This window comes from Pseudochaenichthys georgianus, chromosome 7 (assembly GCF_902827115.2).
Source record: "Pseudochaenichthys georgianus chromosome 7, fPseGeo1.2, whole genome shotgun sequence".
NCBI classification, from domain to species: Eukaryota; Metazoa; Chordata; class Actinopteri; order Perciformes; family Channichthyidae; genus Pseudochaenichthys; species Pseudochaenichthys georgianus.
In genome coordinates, this window is record NC_047509.1 from 16595548 (window position 1) to 16620861 (window position 25314).

A 25314-nucleotide genomic window follows, 5' to 3' on the forward strand; every position below is an offset into this window, starting at 1 on the left:
CACTGGTGGCAATAAGGCATGCTTATCAATTTGGTATAGGCTAACATGTACAGAGATTGAGAGATATCAAACATATTTGGACTCCCTCTATTATTCCTTTAGTGTAATGGCACAGATGTTGCAGTTTTTCTAATGTGGCAATGATTTGAGAAGAAAGAAAACACTTATCATTCCACTCACAGACACCGGATTTTTCCACACAATCAAAATGGCACCTTGACACCCCTTGAAAGCCCAAAATCCAATGCTTAGCAACATTTTATCCATCCTAAAAGTAAGTGTAGCACTGTGTGAAATGTTGGTAGAAATGCACACATGTAGTAAAATACAATTTTATTTTTGTATTAAACATCCATACAGTCATTGCAGTAGTATGTCTAAGGATTCACTGTAAATATATATATCAATATATATACTGTAACAAACAGCAGATGGACACAGGCAGAACAAAAGGTTTTAAATATAGCCTTACACACATGTCACCAACTTAAATAACATACAACAATTGGCAAACTGGGATGGGTTGTGCAATGTGGGTCTTCCCCAAATACTGGGAGGAGTGGGTGAGTCGGGATGGGTGGGGGTGGAAATAGATATGTAGATGTTGGTATGTTGTTCTGTCCCTTTCTTCAGTATGTACACACTGCCACGGCTCTCTATCACATCCTCAAACAATCTGAACAAGATAAGAGAAACACACAGAAAGGGTTAGAGACACACACACACACACACACACACACACACACACACACACACACACACACACACACACACACACACACACACACACACACACACACACACACACACACACACACACACACACACACACACACACACACACACACACACACACACACACACACACACACACACACACACACACACACACACACACACACACACACACACACACACATAAATGTACACTCACCACATAAGACCTGGACTTCTGCTGGTCCTTTAAACACACTGGTGGAAACATAATTAAAGCGAGAAGAGAGTTAAATAGGTTCATGGGGTGTAAAAATCACCTCAAACAGGAATGTGTGTGTGTGTGTGTGTGTGTGTGTGTGTGTGTGTGTGTGTGTGTGTGTGTGTGTGTGTGTGTGTGTGTGTGTGTGTGTGTGTGTGTGAGAAAGAGAGACAGAAAGATCCAATGTATATTTTCCATTGAAGATTATCTGGCTTGGTTTCTGCCCTCTCAGACCTTTCTCCCTTCTTCTCACATCACTCCACACTTGCTGTTGACTTGCAGTTATGTGAGGAGTTTGGCTGTGTGCCAAATCATCTGGAGTAACTTTTAGAAGCTGCGGAGTGCTGGCTTACATCACCCCTCACCCCCACCTAAGGGTGCAAGCTGCGTTGCCTCTCGTTTTCCCCTTGAGGCCCCCCCCCCCCATGTACGGCTGTGCCTAATGGGACTGACACTCACAAACGTGATCTTGTCATGTATACGCCGCAGTTTACACTTAGCATGAAAGTGCGTCTTCGGTAACGTGATCAGAAGTGGACAGCTGTAAATACAGGTGTGAATGCATCCATCCACATCAACCATGCATTAAGATCTGGTCACTTGAGCAGCGTTGGGGGGTGGTCAGGCAGGCATGTGACCCCATTGGAGGTATAGTGTGAGAACACAAGTGTCCCTGACCGTACTGAAGGTCATCGTTGTAGTTGGCATGTAGCATAGCAACTTCATCGGTTTATTTGCTGATATCGAGAGAAGGAGTTGAGACCCTATATTTGAGGTTAATTCCCAAAATGACATGCATGCTTCCTCTTAATGCTATATTTTATTTAGACATAGTTTTATCGTTCTGAAACTGTCAACTAAATATACACACAATCTGAATGTACACTTTCAGTAATAGTGTGTGTTTACAGGAACTCAAGTTTGAGTCTGGTGATATTTATATTTTTCTAATCGTCTCCAGATCCCACAAAAAGACCAAAAAACAAATAAAGAATTAATTTAGCCAACAATATTGTCTGTGACGTAAAGCATGATACATCTTATTCCCTTGTATAATATATGCCATTTTGGGTTTTTGTACAGAAACATTTAGTTTTCTGAAAGTCATTCCATCAAGCTGCAGTGAAATAATTAACCCTCCAAATCTGACAGAATATCACCAGCCTTATCTATCAAAATATTCAAAGTGATTCTAATATTCAATGAAATTTAAACCAAACATCACTTGACTGTTTATTCTGTAAACAAACAACAGTTTAAACTCATACCTACTTAAAGAAAAAACACATTGCCTAACACCGCATCCTTCTCCAAAAGGTTCTTTAAAGGCTTCGCACTTATTTATTATGGACAGGTTTGTATGAAAATATACAGCTCGCAATTTGTAAATACAATTATTTAGAAAGAACAAGGTAGAAATTAAAATAATGACTAAATTACGCGGACACTATCGTCACGGACTAATCACACTAAAGCAGCTTAAAGAGTACATGAAATAAAGGAGTTATTGCCTGCTTTTAACTTATATGAATTTATTGTAGTGAATGGCCGACTTCCATTGTAGTCAGGACCAAGTTATACTTAAATGTTGGTCGCTAGGTGGAGAGGAGACACACAGAGAAGAGTGGAAGACAGAGGAACGATATGAGCAATCTAAAACATATTATATCATTTAATTGGCCACTTGCTGACATGTTTTCAATGTACAACAGGCATGGAAAGAGATAGTGTTTCACAGCACCGTAAAAAGAACCTGTGGTATGTCCTTTCCACTAAGATAAGACCATTATCCTTCACTCTTTAACAACCTTCAACTATCCCAGGCATCCTTTACCTACATGTTATCTGTCTCATCACGTTCCTGCTCAAATGCCTCCTCCCTTGTTCCTTCTCTTGGTCTTTTTACCTCTTGCCATCCTTTCCCACCACTTCATGTGTTTTTCACACTTTAATAAGGCTTCCCTTGTCAGCAGTTGAAATGACACTGTGAGCAAAGCCTCAGTGAAAGGCTACACCACAGGAGCATTTCAACAGCTTAAATCAAAGGGCCAATACCAAAACCCAAATGTGGTTGTCTATGAGTGACTGTATAAATAGAAATGTTAACGCTGTAAAAACAGCAAATTTGGAATTTCTCTATCACTGATAATAATCTCTGCCACATTACCACATCCAAAAGTAGGTGTCACAACATCCAGAACAAGATTTACAGAGGAGGAAGGTGGAGCGGAGGGAGGAGAGGTGGGCTCACACACAGTAGAATACAGAGGGCAGGAGGGAAGGACAAATTAAAGTAGTTTTGATTTTAGACGAGGAGTTTAAGACAATGCAAATCATAAATGTCATACATGCATGAAAACAGAAATGAGCACTAGCAATAGTAACACATGATTACAATTATATGTGTAATTAATTATTAAAGAACATTTGAGAAAGATATATAACTATTGAATGTGCTTCAACTAGTGACATATGGCAAATATTGTCACACTCTTGCACAGGAGTGGATATTTCTCTTTGTCGCTTACCTCTGGAGGTTTTGGTTTATTTCCCCTTCTACTTGCCAGACTCTGCCTGAATAATTTCTGTAGGGACAGGAGTATGCAGTTTATTAATGTTTTTTAATTGAATTAAGTTGTGGTTGTTATTGCAGTTATAATCTGGATGTGAGGAAGCTGGAATCATCAACTAGTACCAATAATAGATTCTCCAAATGAGACACATTTTAGAGACTGTTTGACATTTTGTCACTTAGTGAACTCTTGATACCAATTGTCCTAAAGCTAAACAGCTGCTGGTTTCAGATTTAAAATTAGCGCACATCACAGTGGTATCTTCTACGAAGTGTTGGCAGGGAATTAAACGAGTGTATTTCCTTACATGTTGAATCATTCCTTTAAAGAGAAAGCTGAATAGATTTGGCCTGTATACACTTAAAACAGTGTCCTTCATGTGTGTGTAGATACGTACGCTTGACCTCCAGCTTGCAGGAGACGAGGGCCTCTCCCTGGGGGTTGATGGCTCTGCAGGTGTATATGCCGCCATCAAAGTTGCCGGGCTTACGGATCTCCAGGCAGCAGATTCCCTCGTTAGTGAGCTTACGATACTTGGGGTCGTTACCGATGACCATCTGATTTTTCAACCACTCGATCTGAGGCTGAGAAGACGAGGGGAGACATTTATCAACTACAGGATACAGTATTAAGCTGAAATAAATGCATGTAGGATTTTGTGTTGTTTATTCTTTATCTTGGCTATTGATGCCATTGTACAGTTTTCAGACCTGTTTATCAGAACTGCTTTGTCATACTTTAACATGGAGTAAACAGGTCTTTCAGTCTGTCTATCGAGCGATAGAATGACTAACAAAGAACTGCTAACAGAGCACTTATATACTAATAAAGGACTGGCTTATCTAAAGCCAGTTGAGTAGCACTTGAAATGCTTGGCCCTATGAAACCTGATGTACTTATATGATTCTGTTTTCCTCAAGGTTGTGTCTTCCTGGTCGAATGTACTTATTGTAAGTCGCTTTGGATAAAAGCGTCAGCTAAATGCAATGTAATGTAATGTTGTCAACATGTCTTCCAGCCAGCTCAGACAGTCTGTGCTGAGTGGGACAGTTTGGTAGTAATATTGGAGTAATACAAGTCTCCTCAAGTATGTGCCTATCTGGGCTTCAGTGACAGTCCTTGCATGGATTTCCTCACGGTCCGGCCTCATGCAAGGTGACTCTGCCTATTAGATTTCAGGTCAGCCGATGCATTCAGAAGGGTTTGTATCATTCCTTCCTCAATGATGTGCAAAACAAATGTAGTTATTCGTTGCTGCTGACGACACCTTTTCCTCTATTTAAAGAATATTTGTTAACTCACATATACATTTAGATGGTAAAGAAGGTCAAACAGTCTCTGACTAAGTAGATTATTCTCTGATGGAGTAATAACTTTTAGCTGATTTTTCAAATCCAAAGTGTAATACTAAATTGAATTAACGTCTTTAAAATGAATAGGCAAGTTTGAACTTATTCAGGGAAGTACCAGGATGTAGATTGTCATTTTAAAGCTGTTGAACTTATATTTTATTAAAGGTCACCTATTATGCAAAATCCACTTTTTCATGTCTTTTATACATCAACATGTGTCCTCTCTGTGTAAAGAGATTCCGAAAGTTTCAGGAAAAAAGATTTGCTCACTTTTTGTCCGGATCCATTTCTATAAAAACCTGTCTGAAAATGAGCTGATCAGATTTTGGCCACTTTGTGATGTCATAATGTTTTTTTGGCTTGTGTAACCATTAGCCAATCACCAACCAAGGTAACCCCCCCCCCTTATCACCTGAATCTCCTCCTAGAGCACCATTGTGTTCTTTTTAACCAAATATCTCGCAGAAGGGCGTGGGGAGTGGCTCCTTATTTTCATACGCGGTTCCCGTTCTAGCTCCGTGCTTGCTCTCTTCTGGTTCGGAACCGTTTTTTCTCTTCAGCCCCCGTTTTGACCGACCATTTTTTCGTGCTTGATAAGAACCGGGTTTCGGGGAAAAGAGCCGGTTTGGTGTGAACAGCCGGTGCGGTGTGAACAGGAAAAAACGGTGCTTATCAGGCTCTAGCTCCGAACCGGCCCTGGAACCGCGTTGGTGTGAAAGGGGCAACAGATAATAAGCACTTTTGAAACAGGGCTGAAACGGAGGGGTTTATGGGATACTACAATGGGTGATATGTTTGGTATTTGGAGCCAAACTCTTCAGAGACGTGTTTTGTATATATCTGAGACCTATAATATATTGATGAAAAACAGTATAATAGGGGACCTTTAAATATAGTAGTTAGTTTTGATTAAACTAAGCTGGGCAAACATGTAAAGGTAAAATTAGGGTCGTATGGTGATCTCTCCATATCCATTGCCCTCTCTGGTGGATAAGGTGGACGGTGATGAAAATGATTGAAAGGTTTTCCTCCTTGGCATCACACCATGTTTCTGATGTTGTTGCAAACCAATACCTCAAACACATGGTAATGCTGCTACTGCTGTCTATCTTGGCAGAGCTGCATGTTCTACATGAGGTCAACAGTTAACTCTAAAATATATGATGAAATGAGATCATAGTTTGGATACGTGCATCAATGCATCAACACATGGAATCAGGAGTCAGCGTGCAAAGGCATGATGATTTATGGAGAGGATTTTGATGTAATGCATTTTTATCCCAGCTAGCGGCGCTTCTCTGTGGATCGTAATATAGGTCAGTTGTGTCTGCCGTCTGTCCATCAGACCGAAATACAACTTTGGCACAAATAGTAAAGGTCCCCAGAAGATGATTCCTAATACAAATACCAGCTGCATGGGTTACTTTGCTTTGGAACCAATACGAAAAATAGAGGTAAAGACAAGCCAATCCATCCCCTCCTCTCTCCTACTATTACATCTTCCTTTATCTCTTTCCTGTGCCATCATATTTCTATCTTTGGGCATCCTTGTGTGTGGGTAAAGGGATAGTCATTCATACTGATAACAGCGCTGCAGTCTGGATGGATGGCAGGAATAGTAGCTTCTGTGATACAGCGACATCTCTACTTAGCCATTACAGAACAACACGCCTCTTATCATTGTCTCTTCTTTGTCCTCCCTGTTTATCTGTCCTCTCTCCATTATCTTTAACAGCTTCACATGTTGTCTCTGCCTTTGAATGTGACAGGCAGCTCTTTACCAGACACAGCAAGGCCACTTATCACTATAAATGCCTTTCTGCTGGACCTGCCTCTGCTGCCCTTATGGGCTCTCACTTTCAGCCAGAGCTCATAAACACACCTTATAACACAAGTGATATTAAATATGATCAGTGTTGTTAGGATTTGTCTGTGTTGGTATTTTTCTTGTCCTTTTCTATCTTTGGGTTTCCTATTTTATTTTGTAAAGTGTTCACCCCCGTTTCCTGCCTGTTTGCTTTCTGTCGGTTTCCCTCTCTGATTACCCAATTGTGTTCACCTGGTACCTATGTGTTTTCTCCTCCCTCCTCACCTGTCTCGTGTTTATGTGATTAGTTCTGGGTGTATTTAAGTTCTGGGTTTTCTGTCTCTCTTTGTCGGGTTGTCTTGTGTATTGGCTTGTCCTCGGTGAGTGTTCTGTATTTGTCAGCATAGCCTTGAAATAAAGGAATTATTTGTACGTTAATCTGCATTTGGGTCCTACCTGCTTCACACACCGTAACATTACAACCCGACCTTAAATATGGGCCCAGCAGATCCTTTTGAGCAGGAATTATTGGATTTTACGTTTTCTTTGGCTACCTGCTCTGATCAATGGATAGGAGCGGTCAGGGTTCAGCAGCGAGATGCTGCTCTGGCAGAAGCAGTCCACCTTACACTGAGGAATCAAAGTTTGGTGAAATTCTTACCTGCCAGGCTTTTGGATTACCTCACAATTTGTTTTCCCGATCCTGACAGACCCAGGTCTCCCAACTCCTGTTTTGACACCACACGCATCGGTGTGGTCCGTCTGGCGTCAGCCCCTGCTTCTCACCCAGTGTTTGCTACTGTCCAGGAGCCATTCGCTGGTACTCGTCTGGCCTTTGGAGGTCCACGGAGCCTCCAAACGGCTCCTAAAGGAAGGGGTCGCAAGGCCAGGTTGGCAGCACGAGCCCAAAGAGCCAGGGTTCCAGAACCACTTCAGCCCCCAGCAGCCATGGTTACAGACCCAGTTCAGGCCCCAGCAGCCATGGTTCCGTGCCCCAGTACCATCCCACATAGCCATGGTACCGTGCTCCAGTACCACCCCACACAGCCATGGATCCGTGTTCCGGTTCCCTGCCCAGCAGCCATGGTTCCGGCTCCAGTGCCGGTCCCAGCAGCCACGGTCCCTGCTCCGGAACCGGACTTTACAGCCATGTTTCCGGCTCCAGAACCGGACCTTTCAGCCAGGATTCTGGCTTCAATTCCGGCCCCAGTCCCGGTCCCAGCAGCCTTGGTGCCAGACCCAGATGTGGCCCCAGCTGCCACAGTCCCATCTCCAGTTCTCCCTCGAGTTCCCTCTCGAGGTCCCTCCTTTAGTCCCTCCTTGAGTCCCCTCTCAAGTTCCCTTCTCTAGTCCCTCCTCTAGTCCCTCCTCTAGTCTCTCCTCTAGTCCCCTCTGGAGTCCCCTCTCCAGTTCCCTCCTTTAGTCCCTCCTCAAGTCCCCTCTCTAGTTCCCCTCTCGAGTCTCCTCTCGAGTTTCGTTCTCTAGTTCCTCCTCTGGTCCCTTCTGTAGTCCCTTCTCTAGTCCCTTCCCTAGTCCCTCCTCAGGTCACTTTCCTAGTCCCTTCTCTAGTCCCATCTAAAGTCCCTACTGAAGTGCTGTTGGAGGTCCCGCAGACTACTCTTCTGCCGGGGGTCCTGCCAACCCCAGGTCCTGTGCCGTTGGAGGTCCCGCAGACTACTCTTCTGCCGGGGGTCCTGCCAACCCCATGTCCTGTGCCGTTGGAGGTCCCGCAGACTGCTCTTCTGCCGGGGGTCCTGCCAACTCCATGTCCTGTCCCGTTGGGGGTCCCGCCGACTGCTCTCCTGCCGGGGGTCCTGCCAACCCTGTGTCCTGTCCCGTTGGAGGTCCCGCCGCCTACTCTCCTGCCGGGGGGCCTGCCAGCTCCTTGTCCTGTCTCGTTGGAGGTCCCGCCGACTGCTCTCCTGCCGGGGGTCCTGCCAACTCTTAGTCCTGTGCCGTTGGAGGCCCCGCCGACTACTCTCCTGCCGGGGGTCCTGCCAACCCTTTTTCCTGTCCCGTTGGGGGTCCCGCCGTCTACTCTCCTGCCGGGGGTCCTGCCAGCTCCTTGTCCTGTCTCGTTGGAGGTCCCGCCGACTACTCTCCTGCCAGGGGTCCTGCCAACCCTTTGTCCTGTGCCGTTGGAGGCCCCGCCGACTGCTCTCCTGCCGGGGGTCCTGCCGGCCCTTTGTCCTGTCCCGTTGGGGGTCCCGCCGTCTGCTCTCCTGCCGGGGGTCCTGCCAACCCTTTGTCCTGTGCTGTTGGAGGCCCCGCCGACTGCTCTCCTGCCGGGGGTCTTGCCAACCCTTTTTCCTGTCCCGTTGGGGGTCCCGCCGTCTACTCTCCTGCCGGGGGTCCTGCCAGCTCCTTGTCCTGTCTCGTTGGAGGTCCCGCCGACTACTCTCCTGCCGGGGGTCCTGCCAACCCTTTGTCCTGTGCCGTTGGAGGCCCCGCCGACTGCTCTCCTGCCGGGGGTCCTGCCGGCCCTTTGTCCTGTCCCGTTGGGGGTCCCGCCGTCTGCTCTCCTGCCGGGGGTCCTGCCAACCCTTTGTCCTGTGCTGTTGGAGGCCCCGCCGACTGCTCTCCTGCCGGGGGTCCTGCCAATCCCGTGTCCTGGTCCTCTTCCGTGGGGGATCCTGCCGAGGCCTGTCCCACCAGCTCCGACACCGGGTCATGCCCGGCCTCCGGCGCTGTCCCGTCAGCGCCTTCCTGCCCGGCCTGCGGAGCTGTCTGGTCTTCGCCCTCGGGCCCGGCCCCCTGAGTGCAGCGGGCCTCGCCCTCGGGCCCGGCCCCCTGAGTGCAGCGGGCCTCGCCCTCGGGCCCGGCCCCCTGACTCTTCCTGCCGCTGCCTTCGCCCCTCCATGGTCCCCACCTTGGACTCTGTCTTGCCCCCGGGCCGTCCGCCCGAGTCCCCCTTTTTGGACTCCGCCTTACCCCCGGGCCGTCCGCCCGAGACCCCTTCCTGGTCCTCTGCCTTGGCCCTGGGCGGTCAGTTCAGTCCCGTCCTCCTGACCCCCTCCTCCCACCCTGGTGGCTTAGTGATGCGTGGGGTAAGCGGAGGTGAGCAGAAGAGGTGGGGAGAGGCAGGGCTATTGCGCAATCACTATCAGTGATCTGAAAATGTTCGGCTAGGGCGCACACACGGAGCCGTTTGACCCCCCAGAGAGTGGCGTATGCCTTTCTATCCACCTTGGGACCCGTTATCGTTTCCTCAGTCGTTTAGTGCCGTATTCGGTCGTCCTCGTGTGGCCGCACGGTCTATATGACACTAAACAGTAACGCAAACGACCGAATTCGTCCTCGTGTGGCCGCAGCCTAAGAGGAGATATTTGACACCTATATATATATTAGATGTCCACTTAGTGTTGATGGCTCAATTAGTCAATCTAAGTAATCAACTCCTCAGTGTATGCTATGTTGACAGAGAAAGTTGTTCTGCTTTTATCCATAATCAACATTTGACAGTGATGTAGTCAGTGGTGATGAAGAAGTACAAACTACTTAAAAAACGAAGTCTCTGCCTCTAGGCTTTTGTACAGGTCCAGTTTCACAAACCAACCAACTCATGCAAAGCTTCAGTACCAGAACCAAGCTGCTACATGCAATAATCTCAAACAAGTCAAACAAGGACTCGACCCACAGTCCTTTACATTTCAGATTCCACAGCTGAGTGGCATGACTCTATATCAGGTTGTGTTTGATTTGTCTCAAATACATTTGCAAGGAAAGTTCAACCGCTGCTGTCCCTGCTGAGAATTCAAGGACAGCGAGGACGCACCACGGCTGGCAACCTAAGCCGTCTGCGTCAGGCAGACAACTGTAAAGATATGTTTAACCAGAGCGGCAGCCGCCAAGACAGTGAGAGACATACTGAAGCTTCACATAGACATACCAGTGCAAGCCTTAACCCACATCTACAGTGGATCTTTATAGCAGCGACATTAATAACTCATGGGAATTTTCTCACGCTTTAATGATCGAGGATCCCCAAACAACCTTCGAAAATACCAACAATACATGATTCTTCCAGATGTTTCTTCAGCCCCCTCCTCTCTATGTTAAAATGCTACCTGTTGGCATTAGTTATCAGTCAGGAATACCAGGAATACATAATACACTAATAATATATACTATAGGTGATGGAAACATGAACTGCAACCTGGAAAGGGTACAGTAAGAGTCCTTGGAATGATGCAGAGGGATCAATGGGCTTCTGGGAAACATGCAGTGTGTGTACAAGCAGTGTGTGTGTGTGAGAGTGTCTGACCCTGGGGCTTCCACGGACGGAGCACAGCAGCTTGGTGGTGTATCCCACCGTGGCACTGCGGTTACTGAGGGGGGTGGTGAACTTCGGGGCCTCACTGTAGTCACGCTCCAGGTACTCGGGAGGCGTGTAAGCAATAGCTGTGAACAAATGGACCAACAATACGATTGATTTTTATTGTATTTAGGTATTTTGTATTATTCCTTTTGTTTAATTTGTATTTATTTATTTCAGAATGGTATGACTCATTGGCACTAGCTTTATATGTATTGTTTATAACATTTTGCAGGTCAACCCTCTAGTTTCCGGGTTGGGCAGGGAGGGATGTTTTAAATAGACATAATAATAATAATAATTTATTATACTGTATGTCATCTGTGTCAACTGTATGACTGACGACTATGCCCTAATATATAAAGTAGTACAAAAAGAGAATGATTGGCATGGGATAGTTTTGACTCTGCAGCAGCTGCAGCCATGTGGCACGCAAGTAGTTTTAACCTCAATAGGCTAACAGTGGTGCTTTGGCAGAAGTCACTTTCCCTTTTGTTTTCGAATTTCTGCTGTTTTCTCGCTCTAATCACTTCCGCTTTCCCCCGCTGTCAAAACTTCTTAAAATTCCCAATTCTGACATCGCTATTAACCCTTAGATGCATAAGTGGGTATTTTTTGACCCGGTGAGGTGGTTTTCTTGAAGTATATTTGTAATACAAATGTTTTATCATTTCATATTCCAGCTATTCCTCAAAAAACATGTTTTGGATATCATGCCATTCAAATTTTTAATTTACATTTTAAGAAATATAAGTTTTTGTATTACTACCCCAAGCTTCCATAAGTGGGTATTTTTTGACCCGGTGAGGTGGTTTTCTTGAAGTATCTTTGTAATTACATTTTTTTATCATTTCATATTCCAACTATTCCTCAAAAAACATGTTTTGGATATCATGCAATTCAAATTTTAATTAAAATGTTATACATTTTAAGAAATTGTAGTTCTCATTCATAACACTCCGTTCGATATCTCACTATGGGATGCGCCTCATCGCGGAGCAAACAGAAGCATCAATCTCATTACGCCAATCCTGATTGGCTGGTGATCTTGACGTCAGCGTCAGGGAATTCACCCCCTATAAGTAGCTTGCGCCACAACGCATGCGTCATTCAAACACCTCTTCTCGCTTCAGAGCACATCTCTACAGTAGCCGGGCAAGCTTCACTGTCCACAGACTGAACCCAAAATACAATTTCGGTCGACGGGCGCTAGCCGGCTACTCCCTCTGCTTCGCAGGAAGACGGTAGTACTAACGCCGTTAGTACTTAAAAATCTACCTCACCCTTCTCTACGAGAAAGTAAGGTAGGTCCGATTTTTTCAAGCTAGCAGCACACCTGTTGCTAGCTCGCTCGCTCCCTCTCTACCGACACCACGGTAGCAAGAAAGTTTTCTCTTTTCTCTTCTCCACGGAGGAAGAAAGGATTTAAAGAGCATACTGCCACACCAGTCAGTATTCTCCGGGAATAAAAGACCCACACTGTCCTTTTCTCCGGATTAAGGACAAGGTGGTTTTATCTTTTCTCCCGTCCCACCTGTCGAGAGCGGGCCCTCTCCACGCCACGAGGCGACCAAGATGGACGGCCCTCTCCCTCACACCAGAGGAGTCAGGGACTCGGTGGCTCGACTCTGCGGCTGCGGGTTGAAGATATCGGGCGCAGACACACACCAGGTCTGTTCGTCCTGCCTCGGGCTGGAACACGCCCGAGGCGCTATCGACAACCCTGGCTCATGCGGACATTGCGTCCGCTTCACTGTTAAGTGCCTCCACCGAAGGTTAGCTCGACAAGCTAGCCTGTCGGAACAGGACCCGACCGGCAGTCAGGACACGGGGGCGTCCGCCACAGGGAGTGAGCCCCTCTCCGTGTCGGTCTGGGGCTCACTATCTGCTACGGCTATAGAACCGGGATCCCGCGCCCTGGCAGGCCGGGACCCGGTGACGGCAAGACACGCGGGAACGGGGCGGTGGTGCCTTCACAGCCCCAGCCGACACTGCGCATGCGCGTGCCGGTGGTGCCCTTAGAGCCCCAACCGGCATTGCGCATGCAGTTAGCGGTGGTGCCTTCACAGACAGTGTCGGCTGGGGCTGTGAAGGCTAGGGTATTGTTGATAAGGGGCACCACTGTGTTCAGACACTAGAGGGCCCCATAACACAACAAATAGAGACTCAGAGAGGAGGAGATGTGACATCCTCACTGGCTTTAAGGAGCACGCAGTGGGAGATGCTCACATCATCCGCTTGGGTTTTCAAGACAGTAACACGGGGCTACAGACTCCAATTCGCTGTCACCCCTCCTCGCTTCTCGGGCATTCTGCACTCGCAGGCCCGAGGAGAGTCAGCCCTCATTCTGGAGAAAGAGATACTCTTGCTCCTAGAAAAGAGCGCTATATCTATTGTACCCGCTGAGCAGAGTCAGGGCGGCTTCTATTCCAAGTACCTCCTCGTTCCCAAACGGGGAGGGAACAGAATTCGGCCAATACTTGATCTAAGGGCTCTGAACAAATATCTTAACAAATATAAGTTCAGAATGCTCACTCACACATCTCTGCTGCGGCTCGTGCGAAAAGATGACTGGTTTACATCAGTCGACCTGAAAGATGGGTATTTTCACATCCCAGTATATTATCCACACAGAAAATATCTGAGGTTCGCATTTCAGGGGATCTGTTATGAATACAGAGTACTCCCCTTCGGTCTGTCTCTCAGTCCAAGGGTGTTTGTACGATGTACGGAAGCCGCGATAGCCCCGTTAAGACAACAGGGCATTCGCCTGGCGACCTACCTGGACGACTGGCTGCGTCTCGCACAGTCGGAGCAGGAGGCTGTTACGCAGACAAATGTCCTCGTTAAGCACCTGCTCAACCTGGGTTTCATAATAAATACAGAGAAGAGCATGTTGTGCCCCGCACAGACTATACTCTTCCTGGGTTTACGCCTGAACTCGGTGCCCTTTTCAGCTCGCTTGTCAGCGGAAAGAGTGAAAGCTTTCAGAGCTTGTCTTGCTCTTTTCCATGTTCTTTTCAGATCATGCTTGCGATTGCTGGGGCTCATGGCGTCAGCCATCCTGGTCGTACGACGGGGACGCTTACACATGAGGGAGTTTCAGCGCTGGGTGGCCGCCCTAAAATTAAACCCCGCGTGCCATGGCGCGCGGAGAGTGATGGTTACCGTGAGATGCGTAAGGGCACTGCGCCACTGGCTGCACCCGACTTTTCTAGTACGAGGCGTGCCCATGGGTGCTGTCCTTTCACGGAAAGTGGTCACCACGGACGCATGTCTGACAGGTTGGGGAGGTATTTATGAAGGTCGCCCGGTGAGGGGTCTCTGGAGCAGAGACCTCCAGCGGGCGCACATAAATTACCTGGAGCTTTTAGCGGTGTTTCTCACCCTAAGACGCTTTCTGCCTTTCCTCAGAGGACATCACGTCCTCGTGAGGACAGACAATACGACCACAATATCGTATATTAACCGCCAAGGGGGTTTGCGTTCTCTCCAGTTACACACACTGGCGCGCAAACTTATCCTATGGAGCGGTAGACGTCTCCTCTCTGAGAGCGACGCACGTACCGGGAGTGATGAACCTCGGGGCAGATCTACTGTCCAGAGGTGCACCACTTTATGCAGACTGGACTCTACATCCTAAGATTGTGAGCCAGCTGTGGGTTCGTTACGGCAGAGCGGATCTGTTCGCATCAAAGGACAACGCTCAGTGTCAGCTGTTCTTTTCGATGCGTGATCTAAATGCACCGTTAGGCGTGGATGCACTCGCGCACGATTGGCCCCCAGGCCTTCTGTACGCGTTTCCACCCCTGGCTCTGATACCTCCAACTCTGGCCAGAGTGAGAGAGCAACACCACACACTTATTCTGATAACTCCACACTGGCCTGCAATGTACTGGCTGGCGGAGATATATCAGCTGCTGTGCGGGCAGCCTTGGCAGCTCCCACTACGCAGGGACATACTGTCCCAAGCGGGGGGGGGGCGATCTTTCACCCACACCCAGAGCGCTTGGCTCTATGGGCCTGGCCCGTGAGCGGTACCATGATCGGGGGTGCTTTGTCATAATGACCAAGCCCCCTGTGTCCTGGGCTATCCCTTACAAGGGCAAGCCTATTACTAAGCAACGGCTCTCCCACTGTCGTGTGGAAGCAATTGCTGTGGGGCCCATACAAGTCAGAGCTCGCAGGCACCCTCGGGTTCGCGAGTTTTTTCTTGACTCTGTCCAGGATGTCTCCCTTTCAAGACATTGGTGCAAGCGGCGAGCTGTTACTCGCTGCTCACTTGTGTCCGCCTTTTAACAATCTGGGCGTTCTACTCCCAGGTTGACTCAAGCAGTGCTGGGCACCTGGTTGAGTCGGAGTCCTACCTGTTAAAATTCTGATCGGTTGGCGATTTTCGAGATAAGCTCGTCTGGCAATACGTGAGCTACAATATCCCATAGTGAGACATCGAACGGAGTGTTATGAATGAGAACTATAGGTTACTTACGTAACCCCAGCCTCAGAGTAACATGAAGTGAGATGTCTCACCAGACGGCCCTCCTTGCTATGGTGAAGCGAGAAGAGGTGCTTATTTTGAATGACGCATGCGTTGTGGCGCAAGCTACTTATAGGGGGTGAATTCCCTGACGCTGACGTCAAGATCACCAGCCAATCAGGATTGGCGTAATGAGATTGATGCTTCTGTTTGCTCCAGGATGAGGCGCATCCCATAGTGAGACATCTCACTTCATGTTACTCTGGGAACTGGGGTTAGGTAAGTAACCTATAGTTTTTGTATTACTACCTCAAGCTTCCATAAGTGGGTCAAAAATGACCCCCATGCATTTTCTATGAAATCCTATGGGAACCTTTGATTCTTATCACCTGTGGCTGTCAGGAATACATTCACTGTAGGCCACACAGACTACATCAGAAGTGACACCTCTCAGGAAGATTATTTTACACAGCAAGATCTGATACCTATCAGTATAATAATAATGATACATTATATTTGTATTATATAAGTGATTTTTCTTAACCAAAATGACAAAAATGGCATAAAAACACATTATTCTAACACGGGTCCTTTTTGACCCACTTATGGAAGAGTGTAGGGTCCAGTCACTCGTGCACTAAGGGTTAAGCAAATTATCTTTCAAATCCACGTTCCTCGAGCCAGTCTCTCAATACTCTTTTTTATGTCCATCCCTGTCTCTTTATCATACTTTTGAATGTGTTCATAGGGAAAATAGCAAATGCCTACTTTGGAAGAAGGTAGGCATGCATTCATAAAGGTGGGGGGAAGGGATAATCATACAAATAACACCAAACATTTTCATGGTGTCAAACCATGTTCGACACCATGAAGGCTTCATGTTTACATGAAAAGTGATACAAGAAGTGGCTCAATTATCAAAAGTGAGAGCGAGGACACACACAGGAAGAGTAACATTTGCTCCGCCAGCTGTCTTAATGTTGTCAGAGCCTCTTAAAAGTTATTTCAGTTGTTGCTGGACGCTAGCCAAGAGACCTACCCACACGATTGAAGCAGTGCCAAGGTCATTTCCACTCCGCAAGTCTTCACTTTAAACACACACACTCTAGACTCTCTCACACTCACTGCAGCTCCTTCAAGTCCCCACTTGTACTGCAGCCTTGTCACTAAATTATCCATCATGTCGACACGTTTCCCTAAGAAGAATTAAGGATTGAAGAAGAAGATCACCTGTCTTGTAGATTGTGGCAACCCCCTTTGTGACAACGCTCATCTCACTGATGCCCACTTGGTTCTCAGCGAACACTCTGAAGATGTACGAGTTGCCCATGATGAGGTCTGAGACGGTGGCAGTAAGCCTGTGGTAGTGCTCCAGCACCGAGAACCATTCCTGCAGGTCGAGACAAAACAGGTGTCCATTTTAACACAGCACAACCGAACATGTAACTTTAATTGGATCGGTTATCATCATTAAGCTATCAATTAACCAATCATTAGCCTGACATCTTTAGATAGAATATTATTTCCCTTGATTTCAGATTTGTTTTTGTATTGGTGCAAAAACAAAACAGCAGTGACTGGGGCACCACATTAATAAGAAAGGGAGAGAAGTACCCTAAGACACATATACAAAATGATGGACTAATATAATTAATAATACAAATAATCTTTATAATAACATCTTGAAGTTACTGTCACTCAAACAGTGTTTAATGATTAAGTCGGTCACCAGCAGTAGTGGGAAGATCAAAACAAGTCTATAAAATGAATGCATGGAATAGCCCTATATTCAGTGAATGAAATAATTTACAACATGTTACATCAACACTTAGGCCGTAGGTATCTATGGTGGGACTGTTAAACTCTTTGTGTCTAATATACTTTTATTTTTGCAACCTGTGAAATGTATGTTCAGATCGGCCATACCCCGGTCTTCCTGTCAGACTTCTGGACGGTGTATCCCGTGATCTCTGTGTTGCCATTGTCCTGGGGGGGGGTCCATTCCAGTGCTGCGTTGAAGCCCCAGGCGTCCACCAGCTTCACACTGGTAGGATTGCCGGGCCGCTCTGAGGAGACACGAAAGGACTTAGAAAAGATTAAATAATAACCAGTGTGTTCCTCGAAGCACGAAAGGTGCTTTCTCCGCAGATCAAAATTAAACCATATGTTTGTACGCTAATGCCTCTAACGTGGGGCTAGACAGTTAAACAGTAGCAGCTTACAGCCGTGTCGAAGGACATAATTGTTGGGTGTGATGTGCTTAAAATTTCTTGGAGCGAGTCACGGGTCTTCAACAAGCTAGCAGCATGATATGCTGAGTAGATTCAACGGGGAGGTCTGAAATAATTCCACATTTACACCTGTCCAAACAAAGCACTCACATGTGCCTCCATGTGTGTTTGAGTGTAAACATAAGCATGTGCGACTAACCCACAATCTGAAGGACGATGGCGGATCTGTCTTCAAAGCTGTCCACTTTGACCGACATCTCGTAAACACCAGAGTCGTCCCTCTCCGCCGCGCGGATAAAAATGATGCTGTCCTTGTCACTGTTCCTGATATTGACCCTCTTTGTGTCCAACGGCTTACCGTCTTTAAGCCAGGACACCGCAGGTTTGGGCTTTCCCTGAGGAGTTTGAAAAAAAGAGAAGATGCAACGTAAAATCTGTGGAGTTTTCTGCGCATTTTATTTTGATGGTTTATACAGGTATTGTTTAAACATGCTTGCTTACAAGAAAGGGGATGACCATGTTGATCTGCTCTCCAACCTTCCTGACACAGCAGGCTCTGAGAGCGCGTGGCATGCGGACCTTGGGACGTTCTGAAAAACAAGATATGTTTATCCACTGCATCGTCCATCATCAGTTTTGCCTAACTTTTGATAATGACATAATTAGGACAACTACATACATAAATCATCCACTTAACCACCTAAGCTAGCATTACCAGCAAGCAATGTACAACATGTGATATGTCCACTTCAATTTTGTGTCTTCAAAGTGAGGTCACGTAAAACAGGTCAACAAGACATAAATAGACCAGACACTACGAGGCGAAGCTGACAAGAGAACATGACTAAACGAGCTCAAATTCATCTCATGAGTTCATACAGGTTAAAAACTTATATAAATATATAAAACTTATATATAAATTGTTTTGATAGTACATTTTGGGGGAATTCCAATGATCAATTTATCAATAAACAGTAAATGAATACTCAGCTTTTCGATATTCAATTCATCAGTACATTTTAAAGCTAAAGTGCTCAACATTCTCTGGTTTAAGCTTGCAAATAAATAGTAAATTAAACATCTTTCAACTCTGAAGGACAAGTTCCCACTAGTTATTAACATTTCCGAGACTCAATGACAACACTTCATCCAAGAATCCACATCTGTGTGGTGAAAAAGTACAGTATCTGGGCAGAGAGGGGCAAAAGAGGAAGACCCAGCATCCAGCAGCTCTTAAAATAGCTTAGGTGACGAGAAACTCAGATAAACCCCCACATGTGGTCCCCCGTGTCCTGCACAAAGAAGCAGCAGGAAGACGTCATCACTTTCAAACTGATTGGAGTGTCACATTTAAAAACACTTAAGTACAACAGATTGGAAACTGTAAACAACCAACTTATTTGTGGAAACTGTTGGTTACCATAGCTATACTGTGGATTAAATGAAATGGATGCAATGGCACCGTTGTTGGGACCGGAGTCATTTATATTTCCAGTATTCTGGATGGCAGGGTGCTAAGTATTAGGGACGTCGAGAAGCATGTTTCTGCTTAAGCAGCAAATGTCTGGAAAGCTATATGGGCTTACTGGGTACATCAAACCAAGCAGCTGACCTCCATTAACTCACTCACCCCGCTCTGGCTTCTGTTCCTCCTCATCCACAAAGAATGTCCTTATATGCCTATGCATCTTTCTAGGCCCCTTCTAACGAGGTTTCTTGCCTACAGTGTCTCATCTTCCTCGTCCAAACATTTGTCACCATATCATTGCTGCAGGGGCAGATCCGGCTCCTGGAACACTCTGCTCCCAACAAGGATCATGTCAGCCTCCAGATTTGGCTCAAACAGTAATCCCTGCTAATCAACACACTTCCCAGCAATGCCTGGAAGTGTTGCTGGAATTACAGCATCCAGCGGACAGCAAGGGCTCCTGCAAACAATCTGTCTTTGTCCCTGGATAAAGTGTCTTTGCGGGGGGCTTTCAGCACATGCAGGACAGCGTGTCTTTATAAGAGGCTTGTACATGGAGATGGGGGCCTGCTCAGGACAGTCTGTCTGTCACACACAGCTGAATTAACCCCCCCAATTAGGCTCATGTGTCGCTCCCCTCAGTTGTCCAGCAGTCCAGATGCCATGACCGTATTTCTCCACTTAAGTTTCCTGTTTGTCCTCAGCAGTTTTAACCACAACCAGGAAATACCCTCAGGGACCAAGCTTCCCTTCTGAAAGTGGATAACTAGAGCAGTGGTTCTCAACTGGTCAGGCCTCGGGACCCACTTTTTCCTTAGTCAATAGATCGCGACCCGAAATTCTGAACCACTCAAATCTATTCAACAAAAAATCGTGCAGTAAAATATACTCTTTTCAGCATACAATATTAATTAAAGTGAAGTACAGTGCATATATCCCTTCACAGAACTAAAGTATGCTTTTAAATAAGGTTTAATGAGATGATCAAAGCTGAACTTCATAACATAAAAAGGCCCACATGCTGTGGGTAAGGGTAGATAGCCCCCGTTGTTCTCTGACCTGTCAATCATCAAACTGGGGGTCATATTTCATTATGTGTTAATTTGTATCTGAAGTTGTACCCATGGATGTATAAAGAAGAGTTCTACCGCAAAGTTATTTTCCGTGGGGACTTCCGGCAACAATCTTGATTCTGATCAAAGGCCAGAAGACTCGGAAAAACATCAGCAAATATGTTTTATTGAGAAGATGATCACTACGTGACAGAAGTTTTCAAAACCGTTCATGGTCTCCGGTACTTCCAGTCCAACGCCGACTGCATGCACACTTTTTTTTTTTCTTCACTCACACATCTGCGACCCACTTGAAACGGGTCCGCGACCCACTTTTGGGTCACGACCCACCAGTTGAGAACCACTGAACTAGAGCGTGTGAGATCAGGTCCGCTGCACTACGTCAATGTTACTACAGTATGTCTGTTAGCGCTGATGGAAATATATGGCTCTAGTAACAAAACTAACTTCAGCTTTAATGAGGAAAGACGTGGTTGACGGGGGGGCACTTCATTTATTTTTTGGAAGGTTTTACCCTCAATGGCAGAAAGTAAAGGAGAGATGACTTTACAGGAGACTCCATGTGGGGTTTGAAGCCATTAGCTGCGCTTCTTAACATAGACCTGTATAGAGAGATTGGCAAATATCTCTCATCTCATTACAGTGACTTTGAAGTGAATTTTTAAAAGGGCATAATGAGAATTTAAGAATCTTTTTTTATTGCAAGACATAAAAGAGACCACGCGACAGCTAGAGCTACCGCTATAAATGTAGGTGAAAAAGTGACAGTGGGGTCACGTAAAACAAAAATATGGCTGCCAGATGGCTCATTAGCCAATCGTGTTCCTTCCCTGACTCAGTCTTCCATTAAATCATCTTGAAGACAGATGCAGCAGAACCATTTTAGAGCCGACAGTTAACCACCGCAGAATGTTTAAGGCTTTATGCAAGAGTGCAACATATCCTGGCTCTAGAAGATGAAATGCTTTTGATCCTGGTCTGGATCAAGTTATTTTCTTTGGTCAAGTTTTATTGTGTGTACCTAATATGTACATAAATGTTCTGCATTTAAACATTAACCTGTCAATTAATGCTAATACTGTCATGCAAAACACAACTGATGGTTCTGCTATCCAACATGCAGTGCTAAAACAATGTTTACATTTATACTGGTGAATACATATTTATATATAAATGTTTATTGGTATTTCCTCATATTGCTCTTGCTATTTGATTCAATGTGTTCCATGTTTAGTTATTATATCTTATATTATTCTTATGAAACACAAGTGCTATTTATATAAACTTTACCATTATGTATTATCCTTGTTAGCATGTTGCTACTGATTTTCTTTAAAGGAAAATGTGTCGAAACTTTGAGTACTTGACCTTCTTATTTGTGGTGTCAAACATATAACTGAAGATGTGTTTTAAGTGCAAACATGATTTACAGCTAATGATAGGGCTTGTCTGCACCTGTGGGATTTATGTGCATACATCTGTGCAGTCCATCTTAGGCCCTGGCAGTTAATACCACTTCTACCTCGTCGCCTGCCACATGAGCACTTTGTGGATGGGTCATAAGTTACATACATCAGGGAGCATGTGATAAAGAGGTTCCGGACAGACATCTAAACAATTCTGTTTACATCAGTGAATGGGAACATGTGAACACATTTTGGGAGGGAGATTCTGTAAGGAATTTCAGAGCCAATTTAGTAGCGTGATCAAAAACGTTTTTGGACATTTTGAGTGCTTTTGACACAGGTACACCTATGTTGAGCCCCCCACACATAGAATATAGGTCACAGTTGGGGCTGTTTGAAATACTCCTTTAAGTAAACACTTATAAGTGGTCTGCTGTGCAGTTGTGAAACATTGGTTGCTACTTACCACCAATCTCATGGATGGGCACTGGCTGAGCGAGTGTCCCAGGTTCACTGCGGCCGGCGGGGTTGACAGCAACCACGCGCACATGCAGCAGGTCACCCGTTGTCAGGTTATGGATGCAGAGGCTGTGAGCGACGGTCAACTCCTTCTGAGCTACAACCCAGTCTGTTGCTGCAGGGAAACACAGTTATTGTTTACGTTTGTTGTCAGTTCAGTTTGATCGTTGAAGTATACATGTAATAATACCTCGATGCCAACATATTCTTTTACTTTTACCTACAATCTCAAACTGTAAAACATCCTTTAATGGGGCATGTTAATTGGTTTATCGCCTGGTGACACAAGTTCACAAACAACCTGCCCATAAGAAGTACACGTTGGCATCGGTGAGGAAATCTCAGAAGGCATGCTGTCATCTGAGCAAACGAGTACTTCTAAAAGCGGTGTGAGGAGATACTGTGACAGCCGGTGAAATGCTGCCTGCCGTATACGGTCTGGACACGGCTATGAGTCTATCTGCCCTCTGACACCCTGGGGACAGGTGCAGCCTCAGACATACACACAGATACACAGACTTACTTCCATCCTTGCAGTACTCGATGGTGTATCCGTCCAGGCCAGAGTCTCCGATGGTCTGTGGCTCGTTCCATTTAATGGTGAGGTTGGTTTCGTTCACATCTTCCACAGATACGTTAAGAGGAGCACTGGTGGGGACTGAAAGAGGTTTGAAACAGTGGAGAATAATTATAGATTGAAGTGGACAGTAAGATTAAAAGGATAACATACAAAAAAATTCTCACACACGCTTCATTCTACAGCATGATTATGCATAGGGCTGCAACTTCTGATTATTTATATTATCAATAATCTGCAGATTATTGTCTCGATTAAGAGATTTATCATTTAGGGCAATTTTCCATGAATAATTTCCAAAAACACAAGGTCTTCCAATGTATTGTTTTGCCAACAAACCTAAGAAATAATCAGTTGATCGTTTGCACAATTGCTGAAACCAATTAATTTTGTGGCCTTTTTGCAACAACAAAAAAAGAACTTTGTAGTTGTGTAAATGTTGGTGTTACCTGCAGGAGGCGGGGGTGTCGGGGCCTTTGGCGGCTCCACAACTACAGCGACTTCAGCTGGAGCGGCTTACATCAAATGAGCAGAATTTTGTTTTAGAGACAAAGACAAGAAATAAAGATAAATATCCAGAGCATATTTCCCATATAGAAAGAATTCAACCTGCAAATGCAGACTTTGACAGAACAATAAATCAGGAAATGAAAAGTTTTGTTAATAATCCACTGGGCATCACAGATGTGCAAAGCATGAGGGATAGCAGATCTCAATAAAGCAGTGTATTTTGTGGTTGAGTAGAAGTGTTATTGTCTCTTTGGTGGTTCATGTTTACCATCTGTGGTAGCATCTGCAGCAGGAGAATCTGCAGCAAGAGAATCTGCAGCGGTAGCGTCTGCAGCTGGAACATTTGCAGCTTTAACATCTGCAGTAGGAGCGTCTCCAGCGGGAGCATCAGCAGCAATGGCACCTTCTTCAGTAGCTAGTGTTAAAATGCCATTAAAAAGCCAATTAGTGCCTTACATTATGACATTACTCATGAAGGAAATCAATCAGTCTCACGTCAATCTGTAAAAATCAAGATACACTCCACTGACGCAAGCAGTAGGACAAAGCAGTGAGGCTGAAGCTATTCAATGACAATAACATACACACCATGTGAAGTGCACAGTGGGACACCATCACACACATCATGCACTACAGCTTGTGTGTGTGGACCACCTGTGGTGTGTGTTTACCCTCAGTAGGAATCGTCGAGTCAGCTCCTTCCTCAGTGGCCATCAGCTGAAGTTAGGGGTTACATGTTAAGGTTAGCAAGCAACCAGCAATACCAGTCACTCGACAACATCCACCACTGATGCAATTTGTGCTGCTACTCGTTCCTTGAAATGAATGGCCAGAAAAGGGTCACTAATAACAAAAGTTTATTAGATGTTATGTTGGTCGGTAAATAAATGTACACGAGATCCGGGAGGACAATTCACTAATGTCATCATTGGTATTTTTCTCTCTTCAAAGTTTTGGGAAAGTGTTTCATTCCAGTTTTCTACAGGTTAAATATTGTCCTCATTTGGAAAGCATCAATCACTGATAACCAGCATTAAGAGACAGCCATCTGTCCAGTGATTGACCTTCAGGATGGCTGTTTACACAGAATCTTGGAAATTCAATATTTGTAGACGATTTCTTGTAACTCAGACAACTTCTGTTTTTTCATCAAGTTTATTTTCAAACTACTCGTATATTTGCTGAATATCTCACAGAGATAGGTTCATAAGCCTACAAGAAAATAAAGTTAAATGTGAAATTCTGAAAGCCCAATATTTACGTTAATTAATTTCTCTTTACGTTTGTCTTGTTAATACCTTTCTGTTTGTCCCTTTCCCTTGCTCGGTTGTTTTTATACTGAACTGTATTATATTATCTGACTTTTTATTCGTTAACACAAACAAGTATTAGCTTTATCATCTGTGCTCGTAAACTTTAAATAGCAAACAAGTAATTCAGTAACTAGTAGATACATAATATTACCCACAGTCGATTAACGCGTATGCTGTGAGCTCGCGTTTCATATCTTATATTAGTCAAATTAAAGTTAGTTTAGCACCAAGCATTCTATGTCAGGTGGGATTTCCGCAGTTAGCATAGTGTTTACGGTCCCAGGAGGGTACCTGGAGCGCCTTCTTCAGCAGCGGGGGTCTCTGCGGCGGGGGCTGCTGCCTCTCCCTCGGCTGCCGGAGCAGCTTCAGCCGGGACAGCGTCCATAGGTGGAGCCTCTGCGGGGGTCGGGGCAGGCTCCGGGGCGGGCTCAGGTGCCTTTTCGGCCGCCTTCTTAGCCGGGGACTTCTTCATGGGTGCAGGTTTGCTTGGCATCGTGCTGATGGATAGTCCTCTGTATTAAAGGGACTAGGGGGATCTTCACTAATATATATAGCGTCAGGGTTGGGGGGCTTGTAGACAACTCCACCCATCCTCTGACTTGTAAAACCCCCTCCCTACTTGAGTCAAATCCTCATCTCTGTTAGGGATTCCATGACCTACGCAGTCAGGACAAACCCTGGCTTGTTTAAAAAAAATCAACGGGTTTCGAGTTAATT

The 25314-nt window shown here is 45.5% G+C and overlaps 1 protein-coding gene across 2 annotated transcripts; it reads right to left on the minus strand.

The window, feature by feature from the left end:
• Window positions 1-318: 318 nt before the first annotated feature.
• On the minus strand, window positions 319-25126 carry mybpha (myosin binding protein Ha). Of its 2 annotated transcripts, XM_034088080.2 has the most exons (14): window positions 24889-25126; window positions 23553-23699; window positions 23224-23289; window positions 22721-22855; window positions 22145-22312; window positions 18233-18321; window positions 17931-18126; window positions 17427-17566; window positions 16731-16890; window positions 10973-11109; window positions 3947-4133; window positions 3505-3561; window positions 935-972; window positions 319-676 (listed from the first exon to the last, which is right to left on the minus strand). In XM_034088080.2, the coding sequence occupies exons 1-12, from the start codon at window positions 25088-25090 to the stop codon at window positions 3533-3535; spliced, it is 1656 nt and encodes a 551-aa protein (XP_033943971.1). In that variant the 5' UTR covers window positions 25091-25126; the 3' UTR covers window positions 319-676; window positions 935-972; window positions 3505-3532. The 2 variants fall into 2 exon arrangements, with proteins under 2 accessions (XP_033943971.1, XP_033943972.1); XM_034088081.2 differs by lacking the exon at window positions 23553-23699 and having other exon boundaries at window positions 24889-25125.
• Between the last annotated feature and the right edge of the window lie 188 nt (window positions 25127-25314).